The 17,255-nt window shown below is 43.1% G+C and overlaps 1 protein-coding gene and 1 long non-coding RNA gene across 4 annotated transcripts in view; one reads left to right on the top strand and one right to left on the bottom strand.

Moving 5' to 3' along the window:
• The window catches only part of LOC126504807 (uncharacterized), a 70,638-nt gene extending 69,311 nt beyond the window's left edge, over window positions 1-1,327 (bottom strand). The window contains exon 1 of the long non-coding RNA XR_007592715.1: window positions 1,197-1,327. This is a non-coding gene — a long non-coding RNA (uncharacterized lncRNA). The remainder of the gene's footprint in view (window positions 1-1,196) is intronic.
• The window catches only part of Pdlim3 (PDZ and LIM domain 3), a 32,190-nt gene extending 25,409 nt beyond the window's left edge, over window positions 1-6,781 (top strand). For 2 of the 3 annotated variants that reach the window (XM_050147330.1, XM_050147327.1), the window contains exons 5-8: window positions 1,268-1,531; window positions 2,822-2,952; window positions 4,782-4,893; window positions 6,027-6,781. In XM_050147330.1, coding sequence (XP_050003287.1) covers window positions 1,268-1,531; window positions 2,822-2,952; window positions 4,782-4,893; window positions 6,027-6,216 — 697 coding nt within the window. In that variant the 3' untranslated portion in view covers window positions 6,217-6,781. The remainder of the gene's footprint in view (window positions 1-1,267; window positions 1,532-2,821; window positions 2,953-4,781; window positions 4,894-6,026) is intronic. The other variant, XM_050147329.1, reaches the window with a different exon arrangement.
• The last annotated feature ends 10,474 nt before the right edge of the window (window positions 6,782-17,255 follow it).

Below are 17,255 nucleotides of genomic sequence, written 5' to 3'. Positions count from 1 at the left end.
TACATGAACAGCTTGACATAGCTCGGCGACAGAGTGACTAATTGGCATGCCTGAGGCCCTAGGTTCAATTCCCAGTACCAAGTTAATTAATACTAACTAATTAACAAATGCATGTCCGGTGTGGCTGCTTGCCAGCTCGTTTTCGTAAAGAGAACCAAATCGCCCTTGTTCTTGACTAGGATGACCAACCTTTGTAATATTTTTAAAGTCCCTAAACAATGCTCTTAAAAGGAAATAAAAAATATGCCCGGAAATATGTGTGTGTGTGTGTGTGTGTGTGTGTGTCCAAAATCTTGCATGAAATACCTCTGTACAAAGGAAACAAACCTTAGCCCAGAGTAGCACCCGAATAATCCAAGATGACCTACTTGTTCTGTGACCAACCGCAAGGTGATGAGCATTTATTGACTGTTTCTAGCTCCTATGCTAAGTTACAGAACGGCATTTTAAAAGTATATTTTTAATAAGATAATATATTAAAATAGTAAAGTATTGATAAACTAGCTCAAAAATATATTTATTTAGACTGTCCCACAAGTTGCCAAGGCTTGACTCTGACTGAAGCAAGCTTATTTTGAAACGTTTAGCCTAAATCTTCATGCTACATAGTGTTATAATTTATGAAATACCATTCTTTATACTCCAATTATAAAATCGAGAGACATAAGAGGATATCTAGCTAATCTTCTGCTGTGGTAAATCCTTCAGCCAGTAGCCTTTAAGTTACCCGCCCACTTGGGCGTGGCCTCTTATACCATATATGCCCACGGGTAAAGCGCACTTGCTCTTTCTTCTGGCTGCCGGATTCCCTGTTCGAGCAGAGGACTGTGATCTGCGAGTCTACCCCTAAATAAATAGCCCTTTATTATACTCAATTCTGAGCTAGTGTGGGATTTCTTTTTAGCATCCGTTTTCATTCCTCCACCATTTACCTGTGATATTGTCAGAAACTAAATTATTTGGCCTATTTTTTTTAATGAGAATAGACATTTGTTGTCTACCTGCTTTATATACTCTTTCCACACGTCCACCCTCGACGTGATAGAATCAAGCCAACAAATGCTCTATCACCTGCGACTTTGTATTGTGTCCAAGTTCTTTGAGCGTGTATTTTTTTTTTCAGCCTCCCTCTGAGGAACACGTTAGCCAGGGATTAGACTGATACGCTCGCCCCTTCTGTCCCAGTTCCTTCTAACCTCTCTGTCCTTGTTTTCTGTGTTCTCCCGGCCCCTCGTGTCGTCTCCGTGTTGCGGTGTCCTTAACACAGTGGCTGCAGCACGCCTTCCGGTGTTGACTGCGCCAGCGGACGCAGCACCCCTTCCTCTGTCAGTACCGTTAGCACGATCTGCCCGGGCGACTTGAAAGTTGCTGCTAAGATGGCCCCTAACATTCCTTTGGAAATGGAACTTCCTGGTGTGAAGATTGTCCATGCTCAATTTAATACACCCATGCAGCTGTACTCAGATGACAATATTATGGAAACACTGCAGGGTCAGGTTTCCACCGCTCTGGGGGAGACACCCTCAATGAGGTAATACGAGTCTGTTTGAACCGTGGGCCCCCTTGACTAAACACGTGGGCGGTGTTGACTTGGACGGTGTCTTCTGATTGTCTCGGTGGAAGGAAAGCTATGTGAACGCTTCAAAGGGAAAAAAAAATCTTATTGCAAACATTGAAGCCTGGTGATAAAACTCGTCTATGGAGAGAAGAGACAGATAGAAAGAAAATGAAACCACATAAAGACAAAATGGATGTCTTTGGAAAGCTACTGCGTGCTTTATAAATGCCTGATTTAGTATCCTCAGAAGCGGCTGGTGATCTTACATCTGTCTTTTGTAGGTGAAAAGATGGGAGGTGGGGACAGGTAGAGACCACAGCTTTTACGGGATGATCCTTTCTTTTTCTCTAATTGCTGCGCGTGGAAAGGATTGTCTCCCTATCTAAAATGTTTGCATTCCATTAAGGTTTTAAAGCAAATTCTTCAAGCTGTTAGTGAAGATAGTCTGTCTTTATTTTGACTAGTTTCTTTTTTGTTATTCATGTCTGTTCCAAGTACCTCTGCAACCAAGCTTTTCCAATTAAAAAGATTTATTAACGGACTAAAATCCCATTGCTTCTTTTAGTGTTGCAAAATCACTTTCTATAAATTATTGTGATACTTGAGAATGCTATGTAGCAATATCTCAAGAGTTGTCACGGGGTTTATACAGTGAGTTAATCCCAAAGCCATTTTGTAAAGAAATATATATATATATATATAATTTTTAAAAATATGACAGGTGACTAAAATATACACAGATAAGTTTCTAGGTGGTACAGTTAAATAACAAAGTATCTAGTGCCTAACAAGTAATATATTTACTGAAAGCATAGTAAATAAAACTGCTCTCATGATTATTAATGTGACTACTAAAAACAATAGTCAATTTAGCAAACATTGGTGGAGGTTACTTCACTGTGTGGTTTGAAACACTGTCGGGTGAATTCCATTCACTGACAAGTTATATGAAACTTGGTTTTATATAAAAAGGGCATTATTTAAACTTCTATGAGTGAGCTCACTCTACTGTGTCTGCTGGTTTTTTTTTTTCCCTGAAGGGGGAGGGGGCGGTATTACATAACCATCAGACCAGGACTTGTTCTTTAAATTATCATGTCCTGACAGAAGTCACCTCTGTGAATCCACATGGTATTTCTTATACTAGAGACTCACTTGAGAGTAACCCCTGCTCGGCACTGGCTGGGAACAAAGGTTGATACTGTTGTCATGTTGCCTCGCGGGACCCCCGACGATGCGTCACCAGCTATATTTGTGTTTCAGTGAACCCGCAGCCTCAGTACCCCCTCAATCGGATGTGTACCGCATGCTCCACGACAATCGGGATGAACCAACTCCTCCTCGCCAGTCAGGCTCCTTCAGGGTGCTCCAGGAAATGGTGAACGACGGGCCTGGTGAGCCTCTACCACTATCTACTGACTTGTTTGTAAAGGTCCTCAGATGGGCAGAGAAGAGGAACTGAGCCATAGGGGATGGAACACTGGTTTTAGTCAGTATTCAAGTGAGTCTTTGCTCAGAAGGATTTAGGGAACGAACTTTCTGGATGTATCCAAGTATTCATGAAACAAAACCACTCATTTAAGTAAAAAATACCAAGAACAAATTCTATCCATAGTAGTCAAGGGCCAGCATAGCTTATTAATCAGAAGCTTTCGTATTCAACAGATACTAAAAGATTTCTCAGCCTCTTCCCCCACAGTTCCTTGAAGTATTATAAACCTTGAGGAAAAAAAAAAAAAAAACAAAACAAAACAAAAAACAATGAAACAGCTGGGTGTGATGGTGCACACCTGTAATCTGCTCAGGAGACAGAGGCAGGCTGATCTCTGCGTCCGAGGCCAACCTGGTCTACAGAGTGAGTTCTAGGACAGGAGGGCTACACACAGAAAGCCTGTCTTGAAGAACGATAGATAGATAGATAGATAGATAGATAGATAGATAGATAGATAGATAGATAGATAGATAGATAGATAGACAGATGAGAGAGAGATGAAATAAACCTACTGTGCTCCTTGCTCTGGGCAAAGTGCCTTGAGTATAGTATTACTAAGTTTTCACAATAACTCGGGAAGGTAGAAACTATTATTTGCCCCAATTGACAAATGAGAAACAGAGGCAGAAGAAAAGCGGAGTTGGATAAGGTCGCACAACCAGTACGTCGGAGCGCTAACTCCTCGCCCAATTCTGTTGTCCTCAAGTTTCTACTTCAGCCCAGGCATTTTTCTCCCTACAAGATATACAGTGCCCTTCAAGAGTCGCACAAAAGGCAGAAATGCCTCATGAGGATGGGTGCAAAAGTGGAAGTTAAGGGCTGGCAAGGTTCCAGAAACAATGGCCAGCTGTGTCCATCAGTGGTGTGGATACAAATGCTGCAAGCACTGTGGGAAGCAGGGCAGGTGCTCCTTAGAAAATTCATTCCGCAACAGCCCAGCAGTTCTGTGCCTACACAGACATCTCAAAGCAGAAATGCAGACACACACTTGTACAATGGTATTCCAGTTATTCACAAAGACCAGACGGATAGAAACATTCAGATCCCCGTTGAGACCCGAGTAGATAGACAAAACGTGATAACATACCCAGGACACAGTGTTATTCCACCTCTAAAAGGTCTGAGATTCTGACTGACGCGAGAATCGGGATGAACCTTGAAAGCCGTAGGCTAGGTCAAAGAACCCGGACATAAAAGGAAAGATCCTGTTGGTTCTGTTTATATTGAACATCTAGAGCAGACCAACTTATAGACAGAAAGTGGAGAAGAGGTTTCTAGGGTTGAGAGGGAGGGGAAGAGCACTTCCTGCCTGGTGGTTACACGGGCCGCAGTTTCTGTCCACAGATAATGAAGAGGGAACAGAACACACGTGATAGGCAGCAGGTGAGAATCCTCAGAAAGCATTGGAATGGCAAACTTTATGTCGTATTTTTTTCCCGGAAGACATCAAATGAAAGAAGCTCTCTGCTCCCTCCAGCATCTTGCAAGAGTTCCCAATAGCAGATTTGGGAAGCAATTTCATTTTTTTAAAGGGGCTGTTTCAGAACCAAGTCTCTTCTGCACCAGTGGGTTCTACTCCCTTTGAAACCGCGGGGCGGACGCAGCTGAAGGATTCCTTGGGCTAAAGTGCACGCTTTAAAATAGACACTAAAGTGCTCGCTGTCAAATCGACTCCAAGTACAAACGGAGCCAGCTGTTCCCTACCATAAATGGAAACGCTTTGTTTTTCAGATGATCGTCCCGCTGGAACTAGAAGCGTGAGGGCTCCAGTTACTAAAGTCCACGGCGGAGCTGGCAGTGCCCCGAGGATGCCACTCTGCGACAAGTGTGGCGGTGGCATTGTGTATGTCTTACTTAAACTCGGGAATTCACGTTGGGTCTCCTTGGCAGTTTTCCATTTCTTGTACTTTTAAGCCTTTATGTAGAAAGGGCAATGTTGAAAAGGTTAAATTTCTGTTCCTTAACTTAAAATAGAACATCTACAAGGCTGTAGCGTATCTGGCCAGTGTGCCGTAGTCAGAACCTTAAACTGGCGTAGCACGTGAGTCAGCAGGCTGTACCTTCAGAAATACGTTTGTGAAAAAAGATTATGCCCAAATGTGCTTATGAAAACAATTTCCAAGAACCATGATTTCCAGTTTAAAAGTAAATTTCATTAATATATAATCTTTGAATACTTACTTCTCTATATAGAAGAGAAGCAGATGCAGGGACCATTGGGCTGTGAATTAAAATGCATTGTGTGACCAATTATTTTAATTATACAAATATCAAGATAGAAATTTTTAAAATACTGCCAACTTTCATTGTCAGGGAATTCCACATGGAAACAGTCACCTTTGCTGAATTCAGATGTTTTTAAGTGAGTCATATCATCTTAAATGTGTTCACTTCGCCCATTCGTTTCTCCCCAGCACAAGTAGAGACACATTCGCCCAGTTATCCAAGACAGCAGTGAGCAAGTGAGGGGCCTGCTTAGAATGGAAGGAACGGGGGTGGGGGGCAGAAAGAAAAGGGGGTGATTTAACAGCATTTCTGAAAACATGCAACTCATGACATCACCAAAATTAATTATTACGCCTAAAGAAAAAGAAACCGTGTCCTTGGTTAAAGTGAGCCCACCCAATGGGTGTACCCTCTCTACTGGGTAGAGTAGGATGCTGGACTTGGGACAGAAAGTCAGCGGAGGGACTTCCAACTTTGCAGCCCATGGCTGACTCAAAGCAACTGCATAGATTGTGCTCCCACTTGTAAAGAATCTGGGGGCGGGGTAGGAGACAGGAGCCTACAGTTCTCGAAGTTACTCTAGACTATGAAGACTATTCACACCGCGGTATCAGAGGTGAGACCAAATGTGTCATGCAAATATCCGATGTGCGCTGTAGTTCCTGACTGTGAAACTGCCAAGCCTACAGGCAGCATCCTCTCCCTTTCTGGACTGGTTTCACCCGTGTCCCCTCTGTCTTCTCCCCACAGAGGCGCTGTCGTCAAGGCCCGGGATAAGTACCGGCACCCTGAGTGCTTCGTGTGTGCTGACTGTAACCTCAACCTCAAGCAGAAGGGCTACTTCTTCGTGGAGGGGGAGCTGTACTGTGAGACCCATGCGAGAGCCCGTACGAGACCCCCAGAAGGCTACGACACCGTCACTCTGTACCCCAAAGCCTAAGTCCTTTGCAGACGAGAACACGCATGCTCGCACCCACGCACACTTACACTGGCCCACGACATGGATGGCTTTAGCAGAAGGAGTGCGAACAGTCACCTCCCAATCTGAAGCCACGGCTTTTTAGGCATGTATCCCTATTGTGTAGTGAGGGCAAGAAATGGGAAGGCAAAAGCCCACCTCGTGACAAAACCAGTATTATCTGCGATTTGCGATTCTTTATCTTTGGGGACAGCAATGGTGACATTTAAAGCAATAATGTTTCAACCTTATGCTCCACCATTTCCATCTGTTATACCACCATTGGATGTGGTAACACCTGGATATTTGGGGGGAGTCAAGTTGTTTTTCCTTCAGAATTGCTTTTGATAATTGTAGTAAGAAATGCCAAATAGCAACCTTGTATTCTAACAGAATCCGCAGGTGTCTGTGTCTGTTTTTCCTAGCGTGCTTGTCAGGAAGCTGCTTCCAGGATTTCTCTGTTTTGTAGGCAAAGAGCTGTGCCACGGAACAACACAAACACAATAAATACGGGAAGCAATGTTTTTAAATTCCCAGTGAAGCCGTATTCGGTGGAGTCATCGTTTGAGCAGGAGGACCCACTCCTGTGTTAGCATGCAAACAGACAAGTATTATAAGAAGCCCGTGTCCTCATTAGTTTTTATACTTCAGTCCCTTGTGTGTATGGTAGGGGCTGGAATGTGTTCGTGGTTCAGGGGGTGAGGGGGGCGGGGTCCTGAAAAAGAGTGACCACGTTTGTGGAGGCCAGCGATCAACCTTCATGTCATTCTTCAGGAGCCATCAATGTTGGGTTTGGGGACTCGGGGCTTGCTGGTTTGGCTAGGATGAGTTATCAGCGACCCAGGGATCTGCCCTTCTCTGCATAGCCAGGTGACCTTACAAGTAGCTGTCGGCACCCCTGCCTTTTTAACGGGGCTGAGGCTCCAACTTCACCCTTCACGCTTGGTAGGCAAGCACTTCATTGACTGAAGAACGTCCTCGACTCCCTCGCTGTTTCTCATGGGCCCTAAGTTTCTGCTGATGGGAGGAGCATTGAAATTTTCTAGTTTAGGGTAATTCAATACGTTTCCCATTATACATTTTTTTTTTTGGCTTGGGCTTGGGCTCTTTTTATCTTTTAGGTTTGTTATTTTATTGTATGTATGTGTGTGTTTTCTGTGCGAGTATGTATGTGTACCATGTGCATGCCGGATACCTCCAGAAGTCAGAAGAAAGGGATGGGTCCCCTGGAACCGGAGTTAAGGGAGGTTATGAGCCACTATGGAGGTGCTAGGAGCTCAACTTGGTTTCTGCAAGAATACCAAGTGCTCCGAACAAATCAGCCTTGTCTCCAGCTCTTTTGATTGAAACATCTTGCTCACATAAACATTGAGTAAAATGGGAAGCTCAAGGTCCGTCAGGGTTGTTTCTCTCTCTCTGACTCGGCATGCCCTCTTTTATACCCCAGGACGACATCTCCTATAGGGGGACCACCTGCTAGGACTCACTGGGCCCCACTGCAGATCTCCATGTCTTTGCTGAGAACTTGCTCTCCACATAGTTCCGCCCTAGCCTTAACCTTGTCTCTCCTGTCACCTCCAAAACTCTCAGCTCAGTCTTCCAAGGATTTGGACATGAACTCTGACTGGCGTTTGGCCCCGGGCAGTCTGCCTTGGAAGTCCTACTGAGACTCACCTCCTCAGTCACCTAAGCTAGCCCCAACAGCAAAGTCCTTGGCTTTCACCCAGCAGGAAAGCAGTAAGAAGGGATGATGGGGACCATCTCTGGTGGTCTGCCTGTTGTGGCGTCATTCGGTCACGTCTACCCGCTGGAGCTGCTGCTCGTTAACCTGGAGCATGTGTCTGCCTCCTTATCAGGTCCAGTATGAGACCCTTAACTGTCTCCAACCCTGATTTCACCAAGAAAATACCCGCCGGGCTCCCATAGGCATTCGAGATTGGAACCTCTGCAGTAAAACATGCTTGTTACTAGAGCTATTAAAATCCGCTCTTACAGAGATCCAGGATGTGAGTGGATGGGAAATGCATCTCACTTTTGTTCAGGGGTTATTTTTAAGAATTTGTCCTGGAAAACAACGTTTTGGAAGGCAGAACGTAAGTGAATGGTAACTGACTTAGAAAATCTGGGAAAATTAAAACCAAAAACGGCAACTGAGAAAATAGAAAGACGAGGAAATTAAATTTCCAGGCTCTTGAAAAGCATGAGAATTAACAAGACCAGGCACCCCAGGGCCAGAGGTTAAAGGTGGGGCCACCAAAAGAGAAATAAATGGAATTTATTTAAGCCACACATAAAGGCTAGGGATGCAGCTCAGGTGGTGCAGTCTTTACCTCCCAAACACAGAGAGTTGATCCTCAGCTTTAAATAACCCAAGTGTGCGGTGCACATCTGTAATCCTAGCTCTCAGGAGGTTCAGAAGTTCAAGGGCATCCTCAGCTACTTCACATTTTCAGGACTGGATAACAGGACACTGTTTCAAACCACAAACCACATGGAAGTATTTGCTGCCTACACCCTTACAAGCTCGCACCCCTCAGTGAGACAGCGAACCTTGCTCAGAAGGGAAACAGAACTGTTGAACCATAAGGGAAGCACAGGGCATGGCTGCATGCTTGACTGGACACAGAAGAACAAACTAAGGCTGGATGGCTCATGAGGAATCATTAGACGTTAGTGTACACTATGGTATGTATTTTCCAAGCTGTGCATGGCGACAGACGTCTGTAATCCCAGCATGTGGGACTGACACAGAAAGTTATCTAGAGATCGAAGGCTAGCCTGGGCTACCCACTGAGACCTTGTCTCAATTAGTCAGTCAGTCAATAAACACAGAAATAACATTGGTTTTCAAATTATAGTTCAGATATTGCAAACAGAGTAGAGCACATACTCTATTTAATATGTCCACACTCAAGTTTAATAAGGAACTTAATATGATATGATAAAATATGATAGTGCCTATAAAATCTGAAATTAGAGAGATATAGGCTGTAATTTAGATAATTTAGATTATATGATTGTGGCTTCTGAGGCATGCTCCAAAACTACACATTCATTATTTAGAATAAACACCATTCTTCAAGCAATTCAATCTAAAGTTGTTAATATGTAGAAGAATTAAATAGAAAGAGAAATAAATGCCATATGAAAACCATTTTAAAATGTGTGAAGTAAGATATAAAAGTATCAATGATAAAAATTAAAATTTTTAAAGTATTTTCTTGAACATCCTATTTGTGATTTTTATGTGGATGGGTAGTTTGTCTGCATGTGTGTCTGTGCACCACATGAAGTGCCCACAGAAGCCAGAAGAAGAGTTGGACTCCCTGGAAGCTGGAGTTACAATTGGTTGTGAATCACCACATGAGTCCTGGAACTCAAACCTGGGTCCTGCTGAAGAGCAGCCAATCCTCGCAAACACTGAGCCGTTTCTCCAGCCCCCAAAAAATGTTTAAAGCAAATGAAAAGAGATGTTCTCCTTATATAGTATTTTGTCCTTCAGCAATGAATTTACGCCAGAAAGTCTATGTAGAAACTCATGTCATGAACAAAAGAAGGACAATTTTGGTTTAGCTCAGAGAATATATTCTCTTAGAGACAAAAGAAAAAAAAAGGCTTAGACGTTTAGATTTACAAGCTGCAAAAAACAAAATAAATAAATAAAAGCCGAAATACTCGATGACGCTATCCATGCTAGCTAGTGTTTTTGCAGGTGTTAAGTAGAAGAGCTTAGAGCACACTGTTGTCTCCCACGAGCAACCTACTCATCTCTACATATGGTAAAATTTCTCAGTTGTCCAACCTGAGAACACCGAGGGAAGCAGAGGCTTTGGGTCTTTTTATTAACAACTCTAGTTACAAATGTTTGCCATGGAGCTGGAAATAGGACTAAGTGTCTCGTTCTTACAGAGGACCCAAGTTCAATCCCCAGCACCCACATCAGGCAACTCACAACCACTTGTCACTCCAGCTCCAGGAAATGTCTCCAACCATAGGCAAAGGAACGCATATAGACATACACACATAAATAGTAGTAAAAAAAAATATTTGCTTTTTAAAAAGCACAAATATTTGACATGTTGTCCTTTGAACCAGTCTGACTTTAGCCCTAAGAGAAGTTGCTTTTTGTAACTATCATTATTATTCTATCATCATGGCCTAAACCTCTTTTATTTATGCTATACCTTGATTCAGATAAGAAAAGAACGTTGAGGAAAGGATAAAGGGATGAAAAGAATTCAAGTAAGCAAGTCTCACCTGCCCGACATCACTGTTTCTCAGAGCTCTGATCACTGTGGGGGCCACTTCAGTAATCGCTCCCTGGACACTGAGAAGCAGGAAGTGCTGGTGACCAGACAGGGCAAGTCATTTTACTGTGCCCGTCTCTTTGCAGATCATCAAAACTCCTGAGAGCGCTTCCTGTGAGTGACTTATGAAACCAAGAACCTTGAAGATGGGCTACTTTATCATAATTATTTTTCGAATTGGAGGAATAGTATCAACCATTTTTATTTGATTACTTGACGTACAATCAAACATAAAATCAGGGACCACTGAGATGGCTCATCGGGTCAAGGTACTTGCCGCTAAGCCTGGTGACCGGAGTCAGATGCCTGAAGCCCACAGGGTAGGAGAGAGCTAAGTCCTGAAGTTTGTCCTCTTACCTTCATGGTCTCAGTGTGGCACATGCATACCAAAGTACACGCACACACAGAGACACACGCACACACACACAGACACACGCACACACACAGACACACGCACACACACGCACACATACAAAATAAGTGTTTTTTAAAAAATAAAAAAATCAGATATTAGCAATAACTTTTCAAATAACTTAGAACTTTGGCTAAATATGCAGAGTGTGTCTAAGAACATGTCTCCTTTTCTCTAAGAGTGAGGTGCAACAGGCATTTTAAGTTACAAAAAACACAAAGCACAATTCTACAATCATTATTCAAGGAGTAATAATACCTTATCAGACCATAGTTACTATCCTCCCCATAAGAAGCATCTTGGTATACAAATATTTTAAATTCAGAGCATATGAAATACTTGCTGGGCACGATGTGGTGCACACCTTTGATCTCAGAACTCGGAAGGCAGAGGCAGGCAGATCTCTGAGTTTGAAGCCAGTCTAGTCTACAGAGTTCTAGACCAGTCAAAGAGTAAGATGCTGGTGCTGGGCAGTGGTGGCACATGCCTTTAATCCCAGCACTCGGGTGGCAGAGGCAGGTGGATCTCTGTGAGTTCAAGGTCAGCATGGTCTACAAGAGCTAGTTCCAGGACAGGCTCCAAAGCTACAGAGAAACCCTGTCTCAGAAAACCAAGTAAAAGAAAAAAAAAAGAGTAAGATGCTGTCCCTCACCCCAAAAAAACAGTTTATATGCAATAAGAGTCAGTAAGATGGCTCAGTGGGTAAAGATTTTTGCCATAGGAGCCTGGAGACCTGAGCTCAATCCCCAGGACCCATGAAATGTTCTTCATTTATTTGTTTTACTGTATTTTACTGTGGTAAAGTATACATGGCATAAAAATCATCATTTTTAATTTAATGGCCTCATTAAAAGGTAAGGAGAACACTGAATCTACAGAGTTGCCCTCTGTCACACACACATGCATGCACACACTCACATACACACACGCCTAGCAATAATAATAGTAATAAATGTTTTTAGACACTATGTAAAATGCAAATTACTTATTTTAAAATGAAAATTACTCCATTCTACTTTTTAGAGAAAGTCAAGCAGAGTGTACTGAGAAATAAAGTATCTCCATCCTGTAGCTGAGAGAGGCTTTGCTACAGAGTTGCCTTCCATTCTTTTATTCCGAACGTTGTTTACCTAGCAAAGAAGTACGCAGGTGTTCTACTTCTACAGCAAGAGCGCAACTACGGCGTGAGTTTAAGGACTAACTTTCGCTAGGCCAAGATCGCCTTCCACACCACTTTACCAAGCTGAAGAGCGAGAGTACGTAAGGGTCTCCGACCGCAGGTACGGTCAGCAGGTGTGTGCATCCCAGTGGCTCAGTAGCCCCTGATCCTCTGCAAACACCGCCACAAGCAGCTACCTGCCCTGTGCACAGCTATGCTACCGAGGTTCCTTCCGGGCGGCTGGACTCACCTCTCCTTGCAGCTGATGCCCCGAGTTGCTAAAGCCGCTGAACCTTCTAGAACACCGCCTCCTGCCCCAAGCCCCTCCTCCTCACGAAAGCTTATACAACAAAGTCTCTACTTCCTGATCAGCACATTCGTCATTTGTGCGGCTCTGCCTTCCGCCAGAGCACCCTTTGCTCTCCGGGGGGCAGAAGGATGTTCTGATACCTTTCACTTCATTATCATTTGTGAAATGGTACTTCGATCAGTAAAGAATTCTAGGCAGGCAATTTTATTCTTTTACTGCTTTTTATTGTGGCAAAGTATACATGACATAAAAATCATCATTTTTAATTTAATGGCTTCAAACGCACTTACGGTATAGAGCGATCATCACAGATAGTCACTTCCAGAATGTTTTTCTCGTCCTCGAGCGAATACCGTGTATACCTTAAATACGGTAACTCTCAGTTCCCCACATGAGTGCCCCGCAACTTTCATTAGGCTCTGTGACCCTGTGAATGTAGCGTTCCAGACACCCCTTTGTAAACAGAATCGTGCAATATCTTATCACTTTGTTCCTGGCCCCTTTCACCTTTGAGAAGTATTTTCCAAGATCATCCGTGCTGTAGCAGGGAAGACAATTCCATTTCCTTTTAAAGGTAAAGAATACCCCATTGTGTAAGTCACACCTTATTCTGTTTGCCCCTAACCTGTCTCTTGGGGAGTCCTATAAGTTGCTCTCACTTTTTCTTGTTTTTGACTTTTAATAGCTAGTGTTGCTCTAGGCGGATGTGTGGGTCAGTGGCAGTTATTTTATTTTGGCACCTTTATTTTCAAAGATTATATTGTGATGACGATTGAATTATAATAAAAGACTGTAAAGCGATGCAAACATAAAACAGGAAGGGAAATGGCGCCAACCATAACCACATATATACCCTTGTCGATACAAAGAGAACCACGGGCCTTGTGCCGCCTGTATACTTAATTAAGTATATGATCTTAATCGCTGCTCTATTGTTGTGAAATTTTTAAACCTATGAATTTTATTCTAAATCTCACCGTTTCTTTCTCTCCACTGGGTTGCCTTGGATTTGTGCCACTATTGAGCTGAAACTGTGTTTGTTCTCTTTGTAATAACAATCATTTCATCCATGAGTGAAGTGCTAGGGAAAATAGCGTGGAATAAGAAAATTATTAAGTTTGGTATTGAGAAATGAGATTAGTGCTGTCATGGAAAGAACTCTGGGTTGGGACTTGGATTCTAACTGCTGCTCTGCCGCTGGCCTTGACCTTTCTCATCTGCATAATGGGAGAGGAAAACTGAGCGATGCTGGAGCCTCCCCTCCCCCATTTCACTCCATCACTCAATGACCTGATATTGCCTTTATCATTCCAGACTGGACTGGCCTTGAGAATGTGGTCAGGTCCTTGATTCAGTTTAGATGTTTCTTTCTGGTCCATACTCACAAACACCACCTCTGGCTTATGTCATGGTTCCTGGTAGAAGTCAAACAAGGAGCAAGGCCTTGTTGTTTAAAACGCATCGGCTCCATTGGATGTACTCAAGAATGGCACATTTATATAGCAAGGGGAATCTGCTATTTTAACTAGGATGTCGCAGAGTGAACTGAGGCAGGAGAGTTCCTTCAGTATCTACAAGGTGTGAAGGAGCGTGTCACTAAGGAGATGAGGGGTTGAGATCTGGGAGGTGAGTGAAGGACTCCCCGGTACGGGGATGACTTGTCTCTGTGTGCACTTGCACAAATCAGTACCTCTTCACACACAGGGAACTTCACAGACAGAATCGGATGCTGTGGGACAATGGTCTGTACCCTGTCAATTATATTTTAATAAAATGCTGATTGGCCAGTAGCCAGGCAGGAAGTATATGCAGGACAACCAGGCAGGAAGTAAAGGTGGGGCAACGAGAACAGGAGAATTCTGGGAAGAGGAAAGTTCTTTCTGCAATCTTGACCCAGCCACAGAATAAGCAAGATGTGACTGCCTCGCTGAATAAGGTGCCAAGCCACATGGCTAACATAGACAAGAATAATGGGCTAATATAAGTTATAAGAGTTAATAAGAAGTCTGAGCTACTAGGCCAATCAGTATATAACTAATGCAGACCTCTGTGTGATTCTTTGGGATTTAACGACTGTGGGAACTGGGCAGGACAAAAAAATCTCAGTCAGTCAACAATCTTCCTGATCCGAGTACCTCCTTACAGAGAAAGTGTCTTCACTATTGCATGTGCCTCCATCATCTTTACCAAATGGACAAAGCACACTACCTGTTCAGCCCAGTTCCTCATTCTCCACTTCCTGACACCAATCACACCTGTGATTCTGTTACTCGTGTCTCTTTCCAGCTCAGTGTACCGACTCAGTCTCTCGTCTGTGGTTCTTCTTAACATATGGACAGCTCACACACTTTATTCATCAAAAGCATCTCTTCTTCCCTAACACCTGTGCATCTCCAAGAGGTTGGTGTCTCTCCAGCGATCCCCTCAGCACACCAAACTTTCTGTAGTTAACCTGACTCAACTCACCCAGTCCTGCTTACTTTCCTCTAAACAAGGCCTTCTTAAAAGCAGCAGTTAACCGCCTAAAAGCCAGAGCTTGTTCCCATCCTTTATGAATCTTGGCATTCAATCTCTCAATACACAGAGTCAGGCTGAAATTAACACTGCCAGCACCTTAACATAGACTGGGTGCAGAGATGTTTTGACCTGGATGAAGGCTTGAGCTGTAAACACTATTTCTGTGATCCACTGAAGACTTCCTAAATCAACATCATGAGGTTCCCTTCTCCATCCAAACACAAGCCTGGAAACAGCTCTCATATTGGTGCATCCTCGGGCTGAGACGGCAAGTGTCACCCTCTAGAAGATTCCATCTATGCATAGCGATAGCCCTGTAATCCCAGGTTTAAAAAAAGATCTGGTGAAGCTGAAAACCCCAGACGTCTTGCAGTCTGGTCAGAAGTGGCTAAGAATAGACCCGAGGAGCTTGTTTTTGTGCGGGGCTCTTAAGTTCATTCCAAATGCTTGACACTACAGCTGTTGATCTGCAGGGAAAAGTAGATTTTTCTGAAAGGAAAACTGGAAGATTTTGAAGTATTGCGACTCTCGGCTTTAAAAAAAATGGTAATGTAGATTTTAATTCTATCTTATAGAAATGGACTTCACAATAGAAAAAAAAAAGCCAGGCTTTTAATAGGACAGTTGGAGAAGTGGTCCGAGTACTGAAAACATGCTGACAAAATACACTTTGCTGTCTGCGTGATGCGAGGGTGAATCCAATAGAGAAATCGTCACTCACCAGAACAGGAAGATTTGAGGACTAATACAAGTAATATTAGCAACAGAATAAATTCCATTATTAACTATTAAATAGCATAAGAAACACTTACCCATACAGAAAATTATAAGTCAATTAGGAAACCAAAAGTTTATGAAGAATAGAATATCACATAAGTCAAAGTATTTTAGCAAACTATTTCTTAGTCAGAAAAGAACAAAGGTTAACTCTCTTTCCAGTGGAGACCAGTGAATCATCAAATGAACGCCACACTGACGGAGCAGACGACAGTGCTTGCCACCTGACAGAATGTCGTGAGGACAGACAGCCATTCTTTCATCCCGACAGGGCTCATGACCTGAATCCACCCCCTAGAAAACATCCACCAAAGACACAGAAACACTTTACAGAATAGCTGGTCTAGAACATTCTAAAATGTTAAGGCCTTAGAAGTCCAAGGTAAACCAAACTGGTCAGGCTGAGCTTTAGTAAGCAAACACATCATTGCTGTTCGATGTAATGCAGGCTCTTGGGGTGGGACCTGTGTCTACCCAAAGCACTACTTCTAGAACCTCAATGAGACCTGAGGACTACAGGGTGATTATGCATCAATATTGATCTCCAAATATTAATGGCTGTACTGTGCTTCTTTTCAGTGTTCTTATAAGACACACACCCGGGAGAGATGATATGTGAAATCAGCAATTCACCCTTGAGACAGCCCAGTTGGTGCAGAGCTTACCACACAAGCGCGAGGACCTGAGTTTGATGCCCAGCACCCGCATGCCAATGACCACGTGCCTTCAGGACCCCTGGGGCTCACTGGCCAACCAGGATAGACTGTCTGAGAGTGCCAGCTTCCGTGAAAGACGGCTTCAAAAACCCACGGCAGAGCTCAATAAAGGAATATATACAACAAAGACCTCTGACTTCCCCAGTCATGCACACACATGTGTATGCATACCCACCTGCACACAGACACACAAACACATGCCTGTGCGTACACTATACACAAATACACAAAATTGAATAAATGTTTAAACGTTAAAATAAACCTTCCTTACTTAGAAGGCATTTACCTGATAGATTAATTGATTGAGAAGTTTTCTTAAAACGAAAGTAGGTTTCTGTTGCGACTAGAGCCCAGATTAAATTGTAAGCGCCTATCATATGTGTTTTATAGTCTCTGCCACCTGTTTTGACTTGGTCGTGACATGAAAATCTTCATTAATTTCACTTATGATCACCATCCACAAATACTGCATATAAATTAGAGTTGTCCCCAAATATTTCATTGTCACCATATTATGGATAGTAACACATAGCATTAAATAAACTGTGTTATTTATGTTCTTTTTTTTTTTTTTTTTTTTTGTTTTCCGAGACAGGGTTTCTCTGTGGCTTTGGAGCCTGTCCTGGAACTAGCTCTTGTAGACCAGGCTGATCTCGAACTCACAGAGATCCGCCGCCTGCCTCTGCCTCCCGAGTGCTGGGATTAAAGGCGTGCGCCACCATCGCCCGGCTGTTCTTTAGAATAGTAGTTTTAAGGGACATATTAGATGGAAAAATTAAAATTTATTAAAGCTGTTTACAGTGCGGCAAAAAAGACTGCCAAG

Source organism: Alexandromys fortis, unplaced genomic scaffold (assembly GCF_014885135.2).
Source record: "Alexandromys fortis isolate MF-2015 unplaced genomic scaffold, M_Fortis_MF-2015_v1.1 scaffold_32, whole genome shotgun sequence".
Taxonomy (NCBI): Eukaryota; Metazoa; Chordata; class Mammalia; order Rodentia; family Cricetidae; genus Alexandromys; species Alexandromys fortis.
This window is presented reverse-complemented; position numbering and strand designations above follow the sequence as displayed.